At 37.4% G+C, this 23,990-nt stretch overlaps 2 protein-coding genes across 4 annotated transcripts in view; both read left to right on the forward strand.

The window, feature by feature from the left end:
* The first annotated feature begins 559 nt into the window (after nucleotides 1-559).
* fam166c (family with sequence similarity 166 member C) lies at nucleotides 560-3,159 on the forward strand. Its single transcript, XM_007260863.4, has 3 exons — nucleotides 560-705; nucleotides 952-1,216; nucleotides 2,789-3,159. The coding sequence occupies exons 1-3, from the start codon at nucleotides 623-625 to the stop codon at nucleotides 2,903-2,905; spliced, it is 465 nt and encodes a 154-aa protein (XP_007260925.2). The 5' UTR covers nucleotides 560-622; the 3' UTR covers nucleotides 2,906-3,159.
* Nucleotides 3,160-7,859: 4,700 nt separating this feature from the next.
* The window catches only part of fndc1 (fibronectin type III domain containing 1), a 63,317-nt gene continuing 47,186 nt past the window's right edge, over nucleotides 7,860-23,990 (forward strand). For all 3 annotated transcript variants that reach the window (XM_007260861.4, XM_007260862.4, XM_022686203.2), the window contains exon 1: nucleotides 7,860-8,213. In XM_007260861.4, the coding sequence (XP_007260923.3) occupies nucleotides 8,141-8,213 (73 nt within the window). In that variant the 5' untranslated portion in view covers nucleotides 7,860-8,140. The remainder of the gene's footprint in view (nucleotides 8,214-23,990) is intronic.

Here is a 23,990-nt window from a genome sequence, read left to right on the forward strand (position 1 = left end):
TAAAAGGGCTGGTTATGGGCGGGACCAATAACAGACCGTCAGCTCCGCTCCACTCCGCGAGGCAACCCTCAGGGGTGGGGTTATTCAAATGAGTAAACTGTCTCTCCACAGTCTTTCTCCCTCCTCTGGTCTCTACTGCGCAGAATTGGGTTTCAGGATCGCCAACATGGCGGAAGATTTGGGCTTCATTTTCATTAAATAAATGGGAATGGCGACACAGCATCCTTTTTACAGTCTCTGCTCTAAACCAACAAAAAACGTGCAAGATAATAAATAAATAAATCTCCATGTGTAGAAATGGAAAGGCAGCTTTAGAATATGTGGTAGTGTGTTCTCAGTAGAGCATGTAAACTTTGTTACTGTGTTGTTATATAAATATAACATTACAACGTTATAACCTAAATATAACATTACAACTTTTATGAAGTTCCAATTAATAACATCATAACAATCATGTCATTACAGACACAGAGCCCAAATTGGTGTCAGTACTGTGAACTCCAGCGTATCACTCCAGTGTGCACTGAGTCACGTGGGAGATTAAGTGGTTGCCTGGCAACTCTGTTTGTCACTTCAGGGAAGACACTGAGGGAGTCCTGCACTGATCAGAAGTGAGTCCAGCATGTCAGGCACCAGTCTCAGGAGAAATGGCACTCTCATCACACACAGCCACGCCACCTACATTCCACCAACTCTGATGCCCGGGTAATAAACAGAAAGATACATTGATTAGTTTATTAATAATGCATGATACTGCAGACAAGAACTGCACTTGACTACAACAACTGCTAACTGCTACTTGACCTCCTATTACACTACATGTGTAAACATACTGGGAGACTAATTGTAATCAGAGCTACTTTTCCTGCAGTAAAACACCTCTGATAAATATTTAGCAAATGTAATTTAGAGTCATTTGCAATGAAATTGAATGTGTGCTTAACTGTTTAGGTACAGTGGACATGTGCCATCCACCAAGTTCCTGTACGGACTCACATTTGGAAATGCGAGCATCTCATATTTTATGGACACACAGCGTGCAGCCATGAACTCCAGTCAAATCAACCACTTCCCTTTCATCTACCCTGCATCTGGAGGTTTGATCACTCCATCATCCAATCATCCGTGGAGTAAAGACCGGCCACTCTACAGCCCTTACTGGGCGCATTACAATGTAGGCTTTGAGCGCCAACAAGAGATCAAACACTTTGATGAGGTGAGAGAAACAGAAATAAACTGCTTTCTATGATCCTAATCAAAATGATCAAGTTTGTGTGATTACATTATAAAGATGTTTATGGAATGAAATCCTAAGGCATGGCCACGACTTATTAAAGCTTGTGAATGAGACCCTAAGGCGTAGCAATGACTTTTTAAGGCATGGGAACGAGATCCTAAGGTGTGGCGAAGACTTATTAGGGTGTAGGAATGAGATCCTAATGTGCGGGAATGAGACCCTAAGGCATGGCCACTACTTATTAAAGTGTGGGAATGAGATCTTAATGTGTGGGAAAGAGATCCTAAGTCATGGCCATTACTTATTTGGCATGGGAAGGAGATCCTAAGGTGTGGCCACGACTTATTAAGGTGTGGGAATAGGATCCTAAGATGTGGCCATGACTTATTAAGGTGTCAGATTGGGATCCTAAGGTGTGACTACGACTTATTAAGGTGTAGGAATGAGATCCTAATGTGTGGCCATGGCTTAGTAAGGTGTGGCAATAAGATCCTAATGCGTGGAAAATAATTAAGGTATGTCAATGAGATAATTTTAATAAGTTGTGTGGCCACAACTTATTTAGGCGTAGGAACAAGATAATTAAGTTGTAGCCAGAGAATAATAAAGGTTGCTTTTATGTAAATTAATGCCCCTGAATTTGGCCAGGATGAAGGATCTCGTTTCCACGCCTTTATAAGTTGAGGCCATGCATTATTTATAATTTTTTTATATGATGTCACCTTAGGGGCTCTGTAGATGTTTAAAACACTATATAGATAAAAGTGCTTGACATGCTCGCCCATTGTTTCTTCTAAAATCAAGGGTATTAAAAAGAGACTGTCCTGCTTTTTATTGGAGCACTGTCCAGAAATTGCTTTGTACTAAATCTCAGAGCACTGCTGTAAGGATTTGATTGCATTTAGCAACAAGAGCATTGGTGAAGTCAGAATGTTGGATGGTCACCATGACATACTTATAGTGTCAAGTGGCCCACATAAAACAAAACCGGTGCCGGAAAACAATCACAGTTGGATTTGTTTCAGACTAAAATAATTCAGAAATGCTGTCCACATTTTCCCATGGTACAGTAGATTGCAAAATGTGGACCACATGTTGACCAGATTCTAAATGCCATTGCAATCCTCAAATGTAATGGCTAAGATGGGCCAGTTTTGGCCATTGCAATAACTGACTCATGCATTAATTGGGGTGTATTTGGTCTTCTAACATCCTAACATCTGTCCTACATAACCAGCACAGAATGATGGCACAATGTGTCAGAATCTGGGTGCTATTAAAATGACTAAAAAGCTGGGTTAGGGAAAATCTCTCTCAATTAAATGTCCTTCTTCATAGGTAGGTGAGCTTAGGCCCACAAGCTAGACTTTGGGCAATACAAGCCATCAAAGTGGATCTTTTTGACACCTTAATTTTTAAGAATGGCCACTACTTAAGAATGTTTGAGTTATAAAGAAGGAATAGAGTAAATGAGTAATGCTCTGTGAGAGAGAACATTTTGATACTGTATATGTATACATTGTTTACTCACTGGTTCATGTCTGGTTCTAGCTGGCACAGAAACACAGGGAGAACTACAAGGACAAGACTGGTAGACAGCAGCCTGTCAGTTACTTCATTATTCCAACGAAGAAGCCCAGTGAGAAGTATTCATGGGAACCTGTCTAAGAACCAGAGTGCACTACAGAGTGAATGTAACTACTGAATAATGTAAAACTGAACATCTGTTAAAGACTTTATAGTACACTCATAAAAAATGTGTTAGTTTTAAATAATTGGCTTTGTAATATTCCCCAGTGCTGTGGCAATATTGCTGAATAGTTGGCCTGCTATGGACTGTTAGACACTTGCCTTTAGGAAATGTATGAAACATTTAAGAGCAATGTGTGAAGAAGTAAATAAATAATGCTATGAGATACTGATACTGTGTCTGTTCTGTGACTGAAGGGACAATATGAGCAGGCTAATCGCAGGGGAAGCAGGTACACCCTTAACAAGTAAAGGTGCCTGAAGGGTTCTTGTTGTAAATGTCTAAAGTAAGGTTGTTTAGAAAATGAGATCTCAAACATTTTACAACCAGGATCCCCTTCCAATTAATAAATGTATCATATTTGAATTATATTATTAATATAATTTGATGTATATGTACATGACAAATATGACAAATGTGTACTTCTGTTTCTCCACACATAAAAGCAAAAATTGCTAAGGCAAGCGCTTTCACATTCTCAGGTGAGCATCTCTCTATTTCCAGGTTCTACTACTTCTTTTTGTGTTGCAGTTCCGGATACAAGAGTCTGACGTGTTGTGTGTGCAAGTATAAGTGTGAGCAGTTAGATCACATCAGAGCCGTATACTGTGATGGAGTATATAACGTATATATGTGATGGAGTGCCTTATAGGTGTCCTCATAATGGGATAAACATGACATTCTCTGTTTGGATCTTTCTGATGAAACAGCTTTTTAAGGCATTTTGAGAAAGGCATTCCCAAAAGTGTGCGCACTGTATAACAAATGATTCTGGTGTTTTATTTTTTTATGGTTCCAGTATACATTGAAGTCTACATTGCCAAAAACGTAATGTTTATCTTAGCCTTTAATTAAAACTATTTTATCATACACTAAGAAAAGTAAGTACAGATTTGTAGTGTAGAAAGCTTGTCGCTAGGGCTGTATCTTATATTGAGGTACAAAAATAACTTTCAGGGAAAGTCTTTTTTTGTACCCATGTTCTTTGTGCCAGTGAAGATTGTAAAGATGTTAAACATTATCATCAAGTGAATATGTGTCAAGAACTTGATGATACCAAAACTGTCTGGCTTTCAAATAAAAAGAATGTGCAATTAAAATATATATTGTTTATTAATACAGTTGTACTGAATACTGAATGTACCTTTTGGCTGGTTAAATGTTACAAACTGTACTTATAGCTGTTAGGAAAGACTATTTCAGAGGGAACACTTCTGAACCTGTAAAGACCAATATTGTACCTTTGAAGGTACAATTATGAAGAGTGTACCTTTGAGTACAAAAAAGTAATTATGTTGTACATCTGTTATTTGGAGTGTACATGATGCATCATCGTTTTTTTGGACACCATGTTGTTGCCCTTTTAATTTTTTCACCCCTGTCCCCCCAGTGTTAAGAAAGGTTAGTGAATGAAGCACAGTGTTCTCACTTGATGGAGATGATTGCACTACCATGGCCTTCTTTGTGTTTACTGCATTTCTCTCTCTCTCTCCCTTTCTCTATCTCACACACACACACACACACACACACAGGCACACACAGACAGTCCTAATTGGCCCTTACTTGGGGGTCCCCTGAAGCAGTTAGAACCAATGGCTGCCAGACAGTTATTTGTAATGCAGGCGCATGTGCTGACGCTGTGCTTTGGGTTGACTGTGGCTCAGGGCTTTAATATCTCTGGGCACGTTAGTTGAGCTCTGCTTAGGTTTGCATAGAATGTGATCTAATTTCAGCAGCCATGTACAGTAAGGAACCTGGGGGTTCAATTTAGAGTGGTTAGAAATGAAGTTTCCTTTTATGCTTTTTAATGGTTTATGCTGTACTTAGTACTCACTATATTAACAAGCAATCTAGGTGGGTATGTTTTTAATGTCATTCTGTTATCATTTACAGTCATATGAAAAAGTTTGGGCACCCCTATTAATCTTAATCATTTTTAGTTCTAAATATTTGGGTGTTTGATATATCTAATAACTGATGGACACAGTAATATTTCAGGATTTATTGTACTAACAGAAAATGTGCAGTATGCATTAAACCAAAATTTGACCCGTGCAAAAGTATGGGCACCCTTATCATTTTATTGATTTGAGTACTCCTAACTACTTTTTACTGACTTACTGATGGACAAAATTGGTTTGGTAACCTCATTGAGCTTTGAACTTCATAGCCAGGTGTTTCCAATCATGAGAAAAGGTATTTAAGGTGGCCAATTGCAAGTTGTTCTCCTATTTAAATCTCCTCTGAAGAGTGGCATCATGGGCTCATCAAAACAACTCTCAAATGATCTAAAAACAAAGATTGTTCAACATAGATGTTCGGGGGAAGGATACAAAAAGTTGTCTCAGAGATTTAACCTGTCAGTTTCCACTGTGAGGAACATGGTGAGAAGAATGGTGAGAACAGAAAAAACACACCTCAGGAGACTCTGTTTGTGGCGTACTTGCAGAAATGGCTTCTTTCGCATTACTCTCCCATACAGCTTCTCCTTGTGCAAAGTGTGCTGTATTGTTGACCAATGCACAGTGACATCATCAGCAGCAAGATGATGCTGCAACTCTTTGGAGGTGGTCTGTGGATTGTCCTTGCTGTTCTCACCATTCTTCTTCTCTGCTTTCTGATATTTTTCTTGGCCTGCCACTTCTGGGCGTAACAAGAACTGTCCCTGTGGTCTTCCATTTCCTTACTATGTTCCTCACAGTGGAAACTGACAGGTTAAATCTCTGAGACAACTTTTTGTAGCCACCTTAAATACCTTTTCTCATGATTGGATACTGGCTATGAAGTTCAAAGCTCAATGAGGTTAAGTAAGTAAGTAAAAAGTAGTTAGGAGTATTCAAATTAATAAAATGATAAGGGTGCCCATACTTTTGCACCGGTCAAATTTTGGTTTAATGCATACTGCACATTTTCTGTTAGTACAATAAACCTCATTTCAATCCTGAAATATTACTGTGTCCATCAGTTATTAGATTTATCAAACTGAAATGGCTGTTGCAAACACCCAAATATTTAGAACTAAAAATGATTAAGATCAATAGGGGTGCCCAAACCTTTTTCATATGACTGTAGGCTGATGTGCAGTTTATCATTTTTTATTTTTATGCTTAAGCATTTTAGATGGACCCAGAAGTTCTCAGAAAGAAAAGAAAAACAAATGCACTTTAATGTTGATTGATGCACTGCAATTTCATGCAGTTTAATAAATTAATAAGTTTTTGTACCTGATAGATGGATGGATGGATGGATGAATGGATGGATGATTTGATTGATGGCCCTAATGTTTACAAATGAGATCATACATGATGGCATGACCTTATTTCCTATGAAGACAATGTTTTAGCTTTATGTCAAAATGTGCTCATGAATCACCATCATCATATAGCTGTGTGGCATGCATTAACTCATTTTGGAAGACAATTTTATGCATTTTCAGCGTATTTGCCTATACTTGACATTAACATAACTGAATATTAACTATGACGCTTGAATGACAATTAAATAAACTAACAAATTATGAATGATAATATGACCTTATAGACCTTTTTCCCATTAAGGAGAAGGTCTCAGTGAGAGGCCCCTACCAGACCCTGCCGTCTGGCACTACATGATTTTTTTTAGCACAGATATTCAGTATTGCCAGCAGAGGGCAGTAACTGCAAAGCTCGGAAACAGAAAATGAAACATAGTACAGATGTTTGGTATGCATCAGCTTCAGGAAAGAAATGGAGGATGGTGTCGGACTGTTATGCTGCAGGGCTACATAGTTAAAGTATAAAAATATATCAATCATCTTCTATCATGTCAGTAGATTCCAGACTATTCAGTTGCTTCTGCGGGCAAAATATGTTTTAGTCAGAAAGACAGAGAGAGAGAGAGAAAGAGAGAGAGAGAGGGAGAGAGAGAGAGAGATGGTTCTGGCCTACATTCTGGGCATAAATTTTGTATTTACCCCCATGAGTGTATAAAGCAATCTGTAGTACAGCAAATGAGGCAGCTATATAACTCTGTGTTTCTTACTGACTTGTATCATTCAGGGATGTGATCATTCCTAGTCAGTGTAAATTTGTTAGTTGAGGAAGACAAACATTTGTGTTTTCTTACCAACACCCATTATAGTCACTGAGTTTATATCTCTGGAAAAACATGCATGCCATCAGGAATAAACATTTTTTGTAAACAACAGTACATGTCAGGGCTGCAAGCTATCTATCCTCTAGCAGAAAGCACACAAAGTGCCGACAACAGAGCATGCCGTCATAATCTGGCATCACTGGATCATCAAAAAGCAGATGGTGTAAACTGACTGTGGTTTCCTATCAACCACTGTTCACTTCACTCCAACAAAGCAAGTGATTGGGTGATTCAGCAGCCCATAGTGTAAATCCAAGATCCAAAATGCCAAGATGCATGAAAATTGTGATTAAAAACCATGGTTATTCCACAAAATATTGAATTATGAACTCTTAAAACTTTATAAATATGAACTTGTTTTCTTTGCATTATTTGAGGTCTGAAAGCTCTGCATCTTTTTTTGCTATTTCAGCCATTTCTCATTTTCTGTAAATAAATGCTGTAAATGTTTTATTTGGAATTTGGGAGAAATGTTGTCCGTAACAACGTTAATTTTACTCAAACATATACCTATAAATAGAAGAATCAGAGAAACTGATTCAGAAACTGAAGTGGTCTCTTCATTTTTTTCCAGAGCTGTGTATCAGTAAACAGCTTCAAACATTTAATAAAAATAAAAATCTGTGGCTAATATGAAGCTTAGTGCAGTGGGTGTTCACTGCTTTAACTGCATCACGTGATCATGATTGATCAGTAGGTAGAGCACAGACTGTGGGGAGCAGAATTCACCAGCAGCTTTAAGCTACAGCAGGAGGAGTCTGGGAGGATTCCTCACGTTAAGAAACTTCTGGAAAGGGCCCTGTCTGTGGGATTTAATGACTCTTATGACTTTTTAATGTTCATGCTCCTGTGGAACTCTGCTAAACTCTGGATTAATCACAGCGAGAAGCAGCAGAGAGCCCATTAGAGGGAGCCACAGCGCCGGGAGCGCCCGCAGCATCGTCCCTTATCGTCCCTCACCCTCCTCCTCCACTCCTCCGCGTGTGTAGCGGCCGCGCGCCGCTGCTCCTTCATTAACCATGAGTCCCGCCGCAGCACGCGCTCTCCTCGCGCTCCTGCTCGCGCTCTGCGCCCTCAGCCCGCTGCTCACAGGTAGGACCCGCATTCCCAGCACCTGCGCACACACACACAGACTGAACTTTAAACACACCTCAGCAACAATGGAAGTGTAATTAATTATTATTAATAGTAATAACAACAACCAACATTTGGCAATACAATTAGAGCTAAATATCTTATTTTAATGATTTGTGAGCTTCATAGACAGGTAATTACAGTAAGCTGACTGTAGAAGAGTCACATATAGTGCCATTTTAAACTGAACACAATTTTTATAAAAGCCAAATTAAAAACTCCAAAACAACAAAAAAATGAATCAGATTCGAATCAGATTTAGTGGCCATGTATGTTGCCATACACAAGAAATGTGGTTGCAGCCATTATCTTGCTAGAATATGCAGACAGTATATGCCTGTTACCATATACAAGTTCTGTATTGACAGTGTATTGTCCCAGCAATAATTGCGATATTATAAATTGTGTTTGTCATTTTGAGCTATTTCTATGCCACTGATATAATGCTAATACAGTAGCATATCAAATAAGTTAGATCTTTCAAAGATAAATTATGTTGTATTGTTAGGAATATTTAATGCATTGCATTTTGAATACAGTATCCTAAATTTAAAAAATAAAAAATAAAACAGTACCAGTTAAATGTTTGGACACAGCTTCTCATTCAATGTTCTCTCTATTTATTTATTTAATTTTCTGTATTGTAGATTAACATTAAAGACTTGAAAACAATTAAGGGACACGTATGGAAATACATAGTAAACACAATCTCCTGATCTAAACCCAACTGAGATGGTGATTTGGGATGAGCTGGAGCTTCACAGCCTGAAAAAAGCAGCAACTCTTGTTTAGCACCTCCAGAAATTCCTTTAAGAAGCTGAATAAACTATTCCAGATGACTATCCCTCATAAAGACACTGAGATTAAAACACCAAGAGTGTGCAGATCTGTCTTCAAAGATAAAAACTGTACTTCTGTAAATACTGTAAGTTCGGTGGTGTAAAATTCAGCAGAAATTTCTACATTTAGCCATCCATTGCAATCCAATTTCTGCTTCGCTTTGCAAGAAGATAAAAATTGGCTTAAAATTGTGTGGTTAAAATCATCTGCATGCATGCCAGAGGTGTGATCTAATGCGCTTAAGGTAACGCATCCTCCGCAGTGCAGACAGAGAGTGCTGAGAACAGGAGGAACATGAGGAATGTTGAATCTGAAGAGTTTGTTTATAATAGTACCACATGCTGAACTGCTGTAGTGTTGAATTAGGCCTAACTCAGTGCTGGGTTAGATTTAAATGAAGCCTATAGGTGTTAATTCAATGCCATGTGTGTGTTCATTCAGTTTATTCAGTGGTCGTCTAGCTAGTTTCACTGTGGAGCAGTGCTGCTCTAGTCCGGCTAACAGTTGTAATGCACATGTCGAATGCATGCACTTTCAATTAGGCTGCAGAGACTGGTTGTGTTGTACACAGTTCTACGCCCACAGCAACTCACTGACATGATGCCGTCCATGTGTTTACTTAAATGTGCACTGATCACATTCAAGAGCTGCCAGGGCCTGGACCCAGTTTCCCAGAAACGTCTCAATGTTAGGGTCATCTTAACTGGTAGAGGGAGTGTTCAGTGCGATGCTCACTCAACCCTTAAACACACTATACCGATATTTACAGTTTACAGATTTTACTGTAATCTTTTGATTCCTGTATTTTCTGACAAACCAACATTTTAAACAAACACATAAATATTAACATATTACGGTGCCTAAAGTAGGCTCTCTACTAGTTAAAATAAGATAAATATATCTGATAGCGCCCCTTGGGGCCATATACTGTAAATAATGCTTTTGGTTCAATTTAGTTTAGTTCCATTTCCTCTCTGTTAAATCAAAATACTAACTGCGTAAGAAATTTGGAAATTTGCAAAATATAATGTGAGAAATAAAAAGAGAAATTTAGGATCTACAGAATCTGCAGATACTCTGTTTACATGAGAAGGGAAAAAAACTTTCAGTGGAAGTCAGTGTAAACATTTTTATTCCAAGATATTTTGGACTTTTCAGTAATGTGGTTTGATCATTTTGAAAATATTCTACAGATTTTCAGTTTAGACTTGGAATCAAAGGGAAATACATGTTGGTAAAATAAAACTCATTTATATTGACTACATACTATTTGCTATATAGTGAACTGTTTGGGGAAAGATGATCAAACAACAAACCATCTTTTTGGTGCTGCACTGAGATTTCTGATACAACACAACCTTTACTTTGGACATTAGACATTGGAAGCATATATTGTCTGTACACTACATTTTGTGATGCACTATGGGAGATATAGGGAACAAAATGTAGCGTTGAGATTTCAAACAGCATTACGCACCATATAGTGCAGTATTTCTGTAACAGGGAGCAATTTTGAACACAGCTATGGTTTATGCTTAGTCTTGCGTTCATTTGTAAGTTGCAGTATTAATGGCGAATCACCACTGAAAGTTCTTTTTATTTTAGGCCTAGACTAAATCTGAGCCTGGAAACCTGTCTACAGAGTTTTGACTTCCATCGTCAGTTAAAGGAAGCATGGTGTAGGAGAAGCCTGCTCTACATCACCAATGGAAAATGCTCTCAGTCTGAGAGGAGTGCGCCAAAAAAGCAGAAAAATAACCAGTGACCTCACTGCACACTCAGCTAGCAGCCTGGAGCTCGCAGTACTGAGGAACACAGAGTGAGTCTTTAGCAAGTGCAGCAGCACCTCACTGCCCATCAGTGTGATGGTTGTAGAAAGCGGGTCTTCAGGTGGAAGGGTCACATAAATGGTGTGTATGAACGTGACGGGTTGTTAGCAGTTAGTGCTGCAATCAGCACGTGTCCCAACACATTAGAGCAGTCCTGAAGAAACCGGAGTCTTCAGCTTTTACGGGCCGTCTGGGAGCGCACAAGCAGATGTTTTGGACATCATTTCACCCTTAGGTCGTGAAATCAATTTTGTCCAGACTTTCTCCTCTCTCCTGCCTCTCTTTTGCTCTTTCTTTCTCTTTTTCTCTCTCTCTCCATTTCTTAAATTTTCTTCTTTCACTCCCCATCACATTCACATGCTCTCAAACCATTTTACCCTTATTTGCTTGTTTTCTTCTCTTTTTTTTGCTTTACCCCATTGCTCTACTTTCATACTCTTTCTCTCTTGTTTTGTCTTCTCTCATTTGTTTTTCCTCCTTCCTAATTATTTCCATCTCTCTCTCTCTATCTCTCTCTTTTTCTCTCTCTCTCTCAGTCTCTGTCTCTCTGTGTCCTTGCAGAAGAATTTTGGAGGTGGCCAGATCCCACCAAGCACAGTTAACTGCCACGTTACAATAGATCTCTCTTTCTCTTTCTCTCTCTTGCCTTTTCCTCTCTTTTTCTCATTTGCTCTCTGTTTTGGAAATAGCTCTTTATATGAGGTCACTCAGTGCAGCCTGGGACTGCCGTCAGCAGCTGTGTATTACAGTCCCAGCCTCCTCTGTTTCCTCTGCAGTGCCTTGCTCATTTCTCAACTTTCACTCTGGTGTGTGCTTCCTCCTTTGTTAAGTGATCCTAAAGGCAGTAGCTCTATATAAAAATATGGAAAGAAAATTTTGAATGCTTAAATTGTTGTTTGTCTGTTAAATGGATTTACTTTTTGTAGATGGTCTGCTTTATAGCAGAAATGTAGCAAACAGGGCTCCACTTTTTATTACTGTATAGAATGCTTTTTACCTTGTCCTGAAGCTAAACTGATTTTACCTGAGGAGGGTGCATAAATTATTGAGTTGGATTAAAAGGCCATGGCCTGGATGCATATTACACCACAGGCACAAACAGCCTTACTGTACACCTCAGATAATTACAAAATACCATTTCCTCTACATTACATAACATTGCAAATTCAACCTGGATTAAAGTCATAGATCTCATCAGGACCGTTACAATTAAATTATCCTTTTTACTTCTTAAACAAATCCAGCTGGAATAAAACTTCTCTTCCTGTTCACAGAGATCATTTATTTCCTCACTCTAAAAACATTGTACAAATGTCTTTTTCAACTGACAAAAATGAAAGCAATATAGTCCAAAATATAAGTTTTTATAAAGTGGTTGTTAGTTCTGCAGTCCTTCCCAAAGCTAGCCTAGGATAGCTAGCTAAACTACAGATTCACTGAGAACTAGAGAACTTAGTTAAGCTACTTGCAAACTGATACAATTATTGACGTAGCTGGCCAATTAGGCTTAGATAAATTTGGTAACAGACTAATCCCCACAGCACAGACCATGTTTAAGCTAATTTAGGCTTAAATCATTTAAGTCAAGAATCTTAGACCTTAAATCTTAGAGTACACATAATTATAATTTGATATACAGTCTTTATTTGGAGATACATTTTTTCTGTTCCATGGTATATTACAGTTTAGTCCCTAAAAATAATCTGCACGCTGAAAATATACCATAAAGCATGATAAACAAAACATATGATGTTATATGTTGGTGGTGATGCTAGTTTATGCATTTTAACTTTTGAAGATACTTAGATAAATAGATAATAGATATCATTTTGTTCACATAGTTTTACTTATAAACAGTAGAGATGGAAGAATTGATCAGCTCTGCATCGGTATTGGACGATTTTCAGTGAAAATTTGCGATCAGCTGATATTTCTGTATTTTATCTGCTCTTGAGGGCCGATGAGCAATTTACATCGTTTAAGATGCTTAAATGAGTCCTTACAGTGCAAAAGAAGGTTTGCTTTTTCTGAATAGCGAGAGCAAAAAAGGGTCATTGTAAGTAACACTGGGATGATTTCTCTCTTTTGTGCATGTTTGTCTTTGTTTGTAAAGGAGTTTGTTCTTCTGTTTTTATGGATGTGGTCTGTTGTTGGATATCTAAGTGGCTAGTGGGGGTGGCTAAACATAGATGTTTCGATAACAGCTTACCTAGCTAGCTAAATAACTGCCTTTCCATTACTTGCTCTGTGGTGAACATGCTTTATAAGTGAAGTTTAATCCAAGTATGTGTATTTACTAAATAGTAGGGGTGGGCAATATTATATCGTATACAATTTATAGTGACACAGAAATATCATGATATTAAAAATCCATATCATGATAATAGGGCTGTTCTCTCTTAAAATTAGTCTATTATTTACTGTGAAGCTTTAAGTGAATGTATTGTTTAATTGTTTTAGTTTGCAGTTTATATGCATGCACTAAATATTCTGCAATATTGTTTGCTGCATTATACTTTTTTATGCTATATTATTTATTTTGCCACATTATGATTATACTGTTAAACTATTATACTATACTCCTGAAATTTCCGAATTATTTCAGTTTTCCTATATCGCCAAGTATATCGTTATCGCAAAAATACCCTGAAATATCGTGATATTATTTTAGGGCCATATCGCCCACCCCTACTAAATAGCCCGTTATTTTGTGCAGTTTTGGTTTGAAGTGTGTTTTACTATGAGCTGTATAAATCAAAAATCAGTACAAGAACTATAACGACTCATGAAACTAGTCAGTTGTGCTCAAAACAATCACTCATGGTCAGTGGGAGGAACCAGAGGGCCAGCAGTGTGACTGGACATTTACTCTGGGCCTGTAGGGGGAGCCTTATAAAAAAAAACAACCAAGGGTTGCATAGTGTGCCTTTAAAGCAGTGCTGTGTGTCTCACTGTTGGCTGTGCTCAGTCACAGGAATCTGCATTTCCTCATTCAACCTCTAGATGGAGCTCTGGAGCACAGCTGCAGCCACTTGCTCGTTAGCAGACAGGCTCAGCTCAGCCCTACTAGTCCAGAGATGTTGTTTTTTTCCCCTCAGTTCATATTTGTGTGTTGTGTAAAAGTTGTAAAGGAAAGATATAGACTTTAACCCCACTAGCCAGATAATACCACTATAGACAGTTCATCATACTGTAAGTAGAAGAGCTAACAAATACCGTTAACCACACAAAACTGCAAACGCTTTAACTCTGAATAGGCAGCACTTTTCAGTTGTGTTTCCACTTTAAGCTCCATGATGCAGTGCTGTAGCTACAGGGGATTCACAGACTCTCTCAGCTGGAGTTAATTCATGTGGTTGATTGTAAAGTAGCTACATTTTATGTTGAAAGACGATGCATGACAAAATAGAAAAGCGATTTCCTTTTCAAACCAAACGAGTCATGAACGTTAATCTACTTATTTATCTCCCCTGAAAATAATTTATTTGGGTGACTAAAGCCCTTCTCTTTGTTTACAGCCAGCTCAGATGTGTGTTTCCGGTACAACAATGGAGCCTAGAATTGAAATAACCTCATACGATGCATCTTTAACTAACTAATTAACATCTGAAGTGCATTCGTTTCCCAAATCCGACGTATTTTGTATGTGAAAGAGGAAGGTATCGAAACGGGGTGTGGGCACAGGTCGAAATTCAAAGCTTAGTCGGTCGAAAATATGCTCTCTTTTTATAGGGGCAATGAAAGTTCTCAGGTATTAGGAATTGATTCAGTAAAACACTGAAAAAAAATGATATGATGTTTTAATGACATGGGATAAAATATATACAAAATATTTTGTAATTCATTCCAAAATAAAGTTAACACACTTAAGTTCTAGCTATAGTTCCGGGAAAAAACCTGCATCAAAAAGAATGCTGAATTCAAAATCTATGTCACCTTGAAGGTAAGAATAGTTAAGATGTTGCTGTGTATGAGCACAAAAGTTGATGTATGTAAGTATAAGTTACTGTATATATCAAGATTTATAGTCTGTGTGCTCGTGTATACAGGGATTTTACCATTCTGGCACAGGCCAGCTCTAGTAGCAGGCTAATTTTTAACACATGTGGGCAGTGCTAACCCTTCTGTGCAGACAAAGTTAGCTAACCCTAGCTAGGTTCACTAGCTAAGTAGCTAGTGCTATTCAGCCTAATAATAAAATGTAGTGCTATCTAGCAAGTGTGCAGGTTCATAATAAAAACGTTGGTTTCTTCAAACAAGGTAGTTAGCACACTACATGTTGTATTTGGGAAATATGTACATGGGCATGGTTTACATATAGCTATCGCTAATTAGCTAACCAGCAAGTGCTTTCACTGTTGAACATGATATCAGGCTCTTGACTCAGTGTTTGTATTTGAGGCGAGTTCTACTTGTGGATTATAAAACACCGTGGCTACAGGAAGGTTATTGGCACATGTTGTAGTGAGTATAACAGGATAGCTGTCGCTGATATAGTGTTAGCCAAGTTAAATAACTGGAACTTATAAGTAAGTGAAGTGTGCAGAGGCTTTGTAGCTGTGGTTTTTAAAAGTAAATTTAACCTTCTCTAAATAAGTAGTGGTTAGCTGGTCATATTGAAATATTAATAATATTTAACTAATAAATATGAATTAGATAAAGAAGCAACATAATGTTATTTCGTTTTATTTAAGTAAACAGTATGGAGAAATGTTGGATACGTTTTACCTTATTTCTTTTAGTGTATCACAACTGATACATTTAGGTAATGTTTACTCAATATATGAGGTGAAATCTACTCAAACTAACTGAGTGTAAATTGTTACCTCAAATTTATTGAGTAGAGTCTATGGGTTGTTTTTTTTACAGTGTATGATAGAACATGTTTTTGACACAAGGATCTGAATTTTCACATTTCTTCCTCAACGATGAGTTTAAATCTAATGACATGCTGCAGTATAGCTAAAAGCTTTTCACCACCATGCAGCTCATTCCAAAACCTCTCAGCAGTCCCCAATTACAGTGCTCCAATCTGCCTGACAGATAAAAGGTGTATTGGAAAGAATGAAGCTCAAGGGCTGTTTTTCCATAACCTTGTACCTTAAAACACGTCAGCTGCTGGGTATTCTGGCGGGAACTGTGATGTGTGGCAGGTACAAGGGTTGCCAGAAAACAGAGACTCAGTACTTACAAACATAAGGAGAGAGAGAAAAAGATAGCAATTGAGATAGAGAAAGGTGTATGGGGAGATAAAAAGAAGAAAGCATTGGATGTTGGATGACAGGTGTTTGTCTATGGCAAACTTAGGAGAAGAGCTGCATCAGCACCACACTACAAAATGGATGTAATGTTTTATACATTCTCATTTCATCATTCTGCAAATGCTAAGAGACACCAGTCCTCCTCTTGTTGTGTGCAGCTGAGTTCTTTGGCTTCCTCACACTTCCTTCCTGCCTCCTCTTCTGTCCACATGGGCTCTCCTAAACTCCACTGACCATCTGCTGGATTGATCAGCTGAATCGTTCTAAAATTTAAATCAAGGTTATTTTACTCTGCTTCTGCCACCCAGGCTGATTCTCATTCTCACAGCATCTCTGAACAAACTTAGTTTAAAGCCATCATGAACGATCTATGTGATGATGTCACTCCGCCAACACGTGTGCCTGGTTTTCTTCTCAGACTTCTTTTCCCATGATCCAACTTAAGGGGATACCATACCAGTATATGGATTTGATTTTGAAGGGTCTTGCAGCCTTAATGCATTTGCTTGCTCTATAATTATTCAACATGTCATTTTACCTGCTGCATGCAGTACACACTCCAGACTTTCTAGATTCTAGATTAATCTGTCTCAAAGTACCTGACATTTCCTTTATGCACTTTATCAAATTTGTCCAGGTTGTTTCTTGATAAAGTAACGTAGTAGTGCTTATGATGAATGATATGGTTCTTAACTTAGTGCATCCATTTTTAATTTTGTAAGACAGATGAATGCAGTTCAGTTTTTGATCTGCATTCAACTGTACATCTTTCTTCGTTCTATTTTGTTTCTGCGACTCTAGCTCTCTCTTCCATTGTTTTTTTTTCCCTTTTCCTTTTTGTCAAGCACTTTTCATCCAATCTCTCAAACCTCATCCCACCTCTCCTAAATCATTAAAGCCGTTCTTGCTTATCATATTCCGAGTTGTAAATCCTTTCACAAACACTTCTTTCCAAACCAAACCACCTATCCCACTATCATCTTTTTAGCCCATGTATTTTCCTACTCATCCCACCCCTCCCTTTGCTTTTCATGATAGACCCTTCTTTACTCATCCTTCCCCCTTTGGGCACATCTCAGACCACCACTGAAGTCTTCACTTGTCTTCCAGCTTTCGTCTATGGATCTTTCAAAGCATTGAATTAAGTTTTCTTCTATGATCACCACACCCTCACGCCATCTACTCCTACTACCTTCTATGGGTTTTTGCTGCACACTTAATCAGATCATGTAAATTGTGTCGCAAGATCACTTGCACACCATGAGATTCTTTTTACCACTAGCTATCTAGAGATCAGCCTTTTTCAGATTCTTTTTCAGATTCCTATACCAATCATCAGTACCCACAATCAGCATCTGCATTCTAACAGCTAGTGCCTATTTAAAATTGTGTCTATTTGGTTTCAAGAAGTTATTTCCTGCCTTTCCTGCCTAACTAATGTTACTGCCATCTCCAGGTATTTGTTTTTGTCTCTGTCAGCCTTGGCTTGCTCATAAGAAGGCCTAGACCTGGAATCCTACCAACTGCTACCAAATAGCAAAACCACAAGCTAATAAATGCATGGCTACATAAATTTGTGAAATAACCTAAATTTAGGAGATGTTTGATGAAAATCTTGCATTCCTTAAAATTCTGTTGTAAACTGCTTTTACTTATTCTTTATAACATTTTTTCCTTCTCTTTAACTCTTTAACATTTCTATAGCTTCATGTACCAATAGATGATCATTCCCATTTACCCAACACTTGGCATTGAGCATGGTGACCTTTGCCTTATATGTGGCATCCCATTCTATTGGCAGTGTTTTTTATATGGCGATTATACAAGATCTCTGTGTAAAACAGAGACTGTCTGTTTTAGCCAAGTAGGTGGATTGACTCAAATAAACGGGAAAGTCTGGACACTTTTGGACACGTGATGTAGTATACAAAGGCCTTGATGATTATTAGTCTGTTAGGTAGCTACCTGCACAGTACACATAGTCAAAGTATGTCCACTATGTGTTGATATAGGCTTTGTGCCTGTGTGTGAGCTGGTTAAAGGTTTGAGTGTAAATGGTTCACATGCTTTAGTGACACTCCACTATAGAGACAGCAGGTGCTTGCCCTGCAGCTTTTTCCATGAGTCCTTATTAAATAGCATGGATATGGCTGACACTGTGATAGCAGATACAAGCCTAATACACACACCCACATTCTATCAAATCTATGACTATGACCTCACAAAATATTTTAAAATATTTTGACTTTTTTGCATATTTTGAAAACTCTGATTACTCTTCGAATGGTTTTCTATTTGAAGTATAAACAGACCAATAAAAATGATCCAAAATGTATTTTAATACAAGTTATGAATGTTTTTTTTTCTCCTGTAAAGTTTCATGGGCCGCAAGTTTATATGAGGTCTAGCAAAGTTCAACATGACCTAATTGACCTGCACTTCACTTCCAGAAACATGAATGAGCTAAGTCACCCAGGTAGTCTTAAAGAAGGTATGAGGGTGTGAAGTATTTAACTGGAACAGACTTGCCCAGCAAGATGTGCATGGCTAGGCTTATGCAGAAATCATACCATTTATGCAATATACATTGCCACTCTTTTTTCAGAAACTTTTTGTGTCTCCAAAATATATTTTTACATAATTTGAATCTGACAGTAGTTCTTAGTATATTGTGTTAAAATTTTATTTGACAATTTGATGAATGAATGAATGAATGAATGAATGAAGAAATGAATAGAAATTCTCCAAAATGGCTTGGAACAAAATCATTGGACTTTGTACCTGGCCAAAAAAGAAATAGTTATGTCACATGAGCACAGGCCGTAGTGTGAAGACTTCCTAATGTTGCTGCACAGGGGCAATGCAGTTTGAGTGTGCTTCACAATGTTATTGCAGCACTTTTAATGTGTTTTTTCCTTCTCTTGTAAAGTTGCCATTTTGTAGATACATTTTTCCTTGTCAGCTTATCATTGAAATAATATAATAGAGGCACCATGTTGGGTGGTAAATGCTCTGCTCTAGAACACATGAATCAGCTCACAAAGAGCTTTGAAATTCATAATGTTTTGATTAGGGCTGAAAATTGTATAAAATGTTATTGACAGGGACCTGTGAGAACAGAGTTGAGCCAATTGATTGTAATGGGTAATGGAAAACATGGGGCTGCTAAGAATTTAGCTGTTAAATTATGGTTGTATTTGTGTTTGTTAAGGTGTTCTTATATTACCATTAATTTATTACTGTGGAAAATTGCATTACTTCTTTATCACTTGAGACTAAGATGCAATACATGCACAAAGGTTTGTGGACACCTTCTTATCCAATCATTTGTCCAAACATCGACTGTTAATATGAAGTTTATCCCCAGTTTTGCTGCAGTAACAGACTTTACACTTCTCAAAAGTTCGGGACTAGGTATTGGAACATTAAAGTGAGCATATGATTGCCTTCAGACACAAACTATTGGATGGAGCGCAGTCATAATTTCCCAAGGTACTTATAGATTTTTTGTGCAGATGCTCACAAGCATCCCATTTTATTGACAAGAAGTTTCTAAGGAAAGTGTTCATGCTGTATTTATCTCTGTCAGCAATCCGTCAACAATTACCCAAATCAGAAAATAAATGTCTGGATGCTTTTGAAAACAGTGTATTATAAAAAAAAATATGTTCATAATTGAACATCATTGAAGTCTGTACTATTGTACAGTGTACTGTCCTTAAACTGCAGAAGCAGAAATGCGGCCTGAAATGACTATGAATGGAATGAATGCTAGATCTATGTTGTGTTTGTTCTATAGTATAATACTTTGGCGCATAAATAATAGAAATGCAATTATCTTCACTTCTAAGCATCTTCCTTAATGTGTCCCAGAATGTGGGGATTATGATGCTGGAGACTTTACTTGACTCATAAACTGTTTATTTTAGTTGGAAAGAATGAAGTCTTGTTTAGTTTTAGATTGACTTGATCTAATCCAAATACTGACCCACCCATATGTCATAAATCTGCAGATGGGGCAGATCATAGGCTGGTTGGAGTGCAGATGCAAATGTGTTTGCTTATTAGGAACATGTCTGCCATGTGTGACAAGCTCCCAGACAGTGTTCAAGACATCTGAGTGAGTTGTATTATGCTGCAGTGATCAGAAATTGCCATGTGTTTGTTTGGGATGCATGCTGAGTTAGTTTGCATGGTGTATACAGTAGCTGTTCAGATTTAACACAGTTCAGAAGTTCAGAATCACTTGTGCTTCTAATCATTTTCTATTGCATAAACAATTTTAAAGTATATGGAGGACATTCATAAAGCTTATATTCTACATTTTTGAGGGCCACTTTGAACATGTGTGTGGTGTTTGGACATGAATTTTTACAGTTATCTTGATCGCTTACAATCTATTTGTTAATATTACCTTTTAGTAGTACAGTATAATTATACATATGATTTTCACATGAAAATAATGAGTTCAGAATCACTTTGATGGTATATTGCCCTGTATAAAGTGGTAGTTGTTTTTGCTATAATTTAGAATCATCAACAGTTCTGTTAATACTTTTGGACACATCTAGGTATTTTACCTCCTGGATCTTGTCTAATTCATGGCTACATGTTAAGTGGAACAGGACAAGCATATTATGGCGGCACTGCATTTTGGTGGGAGTGCTTATGAGCTCTCACGGATATCTCAGCATGCTTGGTGTCCACCTTTTGTACCTTTGGGGTTATTTGGCAGGGGTCTATTTAGTCTCTGGTCTGTTAATTTAATTTGAGGTGTTAGTGAGGGTGAATAAGGTTGTCTCTAGTGGTTTGTTGTGGATATTTCTGTCTATCTCTGTGTTAAAATAATGTTGCCAAATGGAAATATGTTTTTTCATCTGTAACTCTACAATATTATAATTTTGTACATTTATCTGCAGCTGATTTTAAACTTTTGATTGGTAATAAATGCTATACAAGAAGAATCACTGTGTGTGCATGTATGTGTGTGAGTACATATTTGTGTCTGAGAGAAAAAGATCCTGGGTGCTTAGCTCATGTTGTTGTATAAAAAGCAGATACAGTGATGAAAGGAATTTTCAGCCCATCCACAAACTCAAATATAAAAAGAAACATTAGTTTTCTAGACATAATGTTTCTAGACATCATGAAGAAGAGACATCATCACAGCCCAAAGCTGATAGATTTATGCATCTGCATTAGTTCAGTGCTTGGCACCCATTAAACTATTCCTTGGTGACTCATCCTGACTTTTCTGATATTAAATGATGAGAAATTGAACTGTAAAATGAAATGTTTAGTTACTTGAATGATTTAAGTACCACTGTGCAGTTGCCATAACAGTACACTTCAAATACTTTCGAAACAAAAGAACTTCAGAAAGTAGTAAAAGTTCTAAACCACAGTAGAAAATGACATAAAAGATCACATGATAAACCCAGCTGATCATCTGTTTCTACTGAGTGGTGCAACACTTAACAATCAATTTATTGATTCAATAAATTTCCTCTGCTTTTGTTACTTATTTATTAATTCAAACCTTTGAAATATGTAGTTCTATGCTTTTCTCTTTAAAGTCCCATTACTACACCCCATCTTCACCACATCTACTCAACGCCCCATTCCTCCACCCTGTCACTTTAATGGTCCATTTCTCCACCTCCATCTACTCAAAGCTCCATAACTCTGTCACCATCTACCTAATGCCCCATTACTGCACCTCTAACCCTGCAGTACCCCTCTACTCAACCATATCTTCTTAACACCTCATTACAAAAGGTAGCAGACAGCACCCCACATATCAGGAAATATGTTAAAACAAAATGTGTACTGTAATCTGTTGTGTAGCATGATTCAAAATTGTGTTGCACTGATACCGCTGTGTTGCACTGATACTTTAGTGCTGAAAATGACACACGCATGCTCTCCACTAGATGATTCTTGACTGAAGTCAGCTTCTCTGCAGTGTGGGATAATTTTGCCTTTTATACCTTTTTTTACCTTTGAAATTTTTTAAATGTGCATTTACTTTGTTTCATGCTTATTTTATTTTGAATACAGAACACTGCTTGTACCAAAATAAATATTATTTTATTTATGGAATGCTATAATTCTCAGTATTTATAGACACATTATGAGTAGTTGAGTCAGAGTATGTATTATGGCTGGGCAATATGAATAAATAAATAAAAAATATATAATAATATCTCAATGTTTTTTCATCCCATAAGGTAATAACAAAAAGACACTTCTTAGACAAAATGTAATGTTTTAGATTTTATACAGGCATTTTTATCATTCAGTGCCATATCTTGTGTAGCCTAATAGTTCTAGAAGCATTTTATATTAACAACTAAAAGACAATTTAAATAAATATTTTTTTCCACTTCAAGTATCCTAAAAATAAGGAACACAAAAATATAGTGCGCTTTTGGAAAAAGAGCATCTAAAGTGCTTAAGTAAGTAAATAAAAAGTGCAGTTTTAGTTTTACTTTTTAATTTTCTATAACTCTGGGCTAAAATTGTGTCAGGTTTATCCTTATACCTGTGTAAAGGAGCTGCTGATGAGCCCTCAGTTCAGGTTAGAGTGGGCGTGTCTGCTCTAAAGATCAGTATTAGGTTCAGTAGCGGTGTTTTACGCTGCTGCTGTTTATCAGCACTGTGATCTTAAAACATGAGATCTGCACAGATCTGATTGGCTGAGGAGCATATTTTGTGATACTTACACGCACATGATAGGTCTGTAAGTTTCCTGCACTGCAAAGCTCCTACTGTAAAGGCTAGTACAATTACGCCTAGAATAAACACTGCTGAAATGAAATAGTTCTCAATAGTTCAGCTGCTAGGATATTTTAATAAGCAGCTCCTCTTCTGTACTTTCTGTCACATTCTGTCGCATGTCTCCATGCTCTCTGTTCCTGCATGATGAGGCAATGGGAGAGGGGGAATGTGTTCAGTAGGGGAGTGAGGTGAGGTGACAGTCTATATCGATATAAACGATTTTGTTTTCATCTAATATCTCATGAAAATGTTTGATATTCCTTAAAATCCCAGCCCTAGTACGTATCATTATCTGTACTTGGTATCAGCAGCTCTGGCATCGGTATCAGAAAGCAGTGGTATGTGGTATGGGTGTGTCCCTAATTAAAAGTCTCTCTGAAAAAAAAAAGATCTTAGAGTCATTAGTGTCATTCCTGGGAATGAAAAAAAAACCTTCCAGTGTTGTTGTGCTTGCCTCCTTTTTAACAGTTAAAGTTCATTGTTTTTTGAAACTTGACTAATGCTCCCTTATGCTCTTGCACTTAATGTCAGATGTCACGTTTTCTTGGGTAATTATTCCCAGATAAGGACTGTGTTGAGGATGGAGATGATCAACTGCATTGTTGGAAGGCACTTGCTTAATTAGAGCTGTGTGATGTAGAGGTTCACATAAAGCAGAAGGTCAAACAAAAGTGAGCCAAGGTATTTGGTTAAAAAAGACACTTGAGTAAACACAAATGAACTGAACATTTTTCTCAATATGGATAATTCATTACACTTAATTTATTCTCACTGGCTTTAATTTGAAGATCATTTCCATGGTTTGAACTATAGATATGATAGACAGCCCATTGTTTTACTTATAATGGGGAGATTTCTGTATTACATACTGCTATATAACATATGGCACAATGTTAATATATAGTATAACAAATATGTAAAGGTTAAATAAATGGCGGGAATACACAATGATGGCTACCGAAACTTGTTATGTCTTTATAAAAATAATAAATTCCTGCTTTGTGGTTAATGATTTATTACCTTCT

Source organism: Astyanax mexicanus, chromosome 1 (genome assembly GCF_023375975.1).
Source record: "Astyanax mexicanus isolate ESR-SI-001 chromosome 1, AstMex3_surface, whole genome shotgun sequence".
NCBI lineage: Eukaryota > Metazoa > Chordata > Actinopteri > Characiformes > Acestrorhamphidae > Astyanax > Astyanax mexicanus.

Coding starts and splice junctions, on each gene's coding strand:
- fam166c (XM_007260863.4), top strand. CDS start 623: ATGTCAGGCACCAGTCTCAGGAGAAATGGCACTCTCATCACACACAGC. Junction 706..951: donor CCACCAACTCTGATGCCCGG/GTAATAAACAGA, acceptor TTAACTGTTTAG/GTACAGTGGACATGTGCCAT. Junction 1,217..2,788: donor AGATCAAACACTTTGATGAG/GTGAGAGAAACA, acceptor GTCTGGTTCTAG/CTGGCACAGAAACACAGGGA.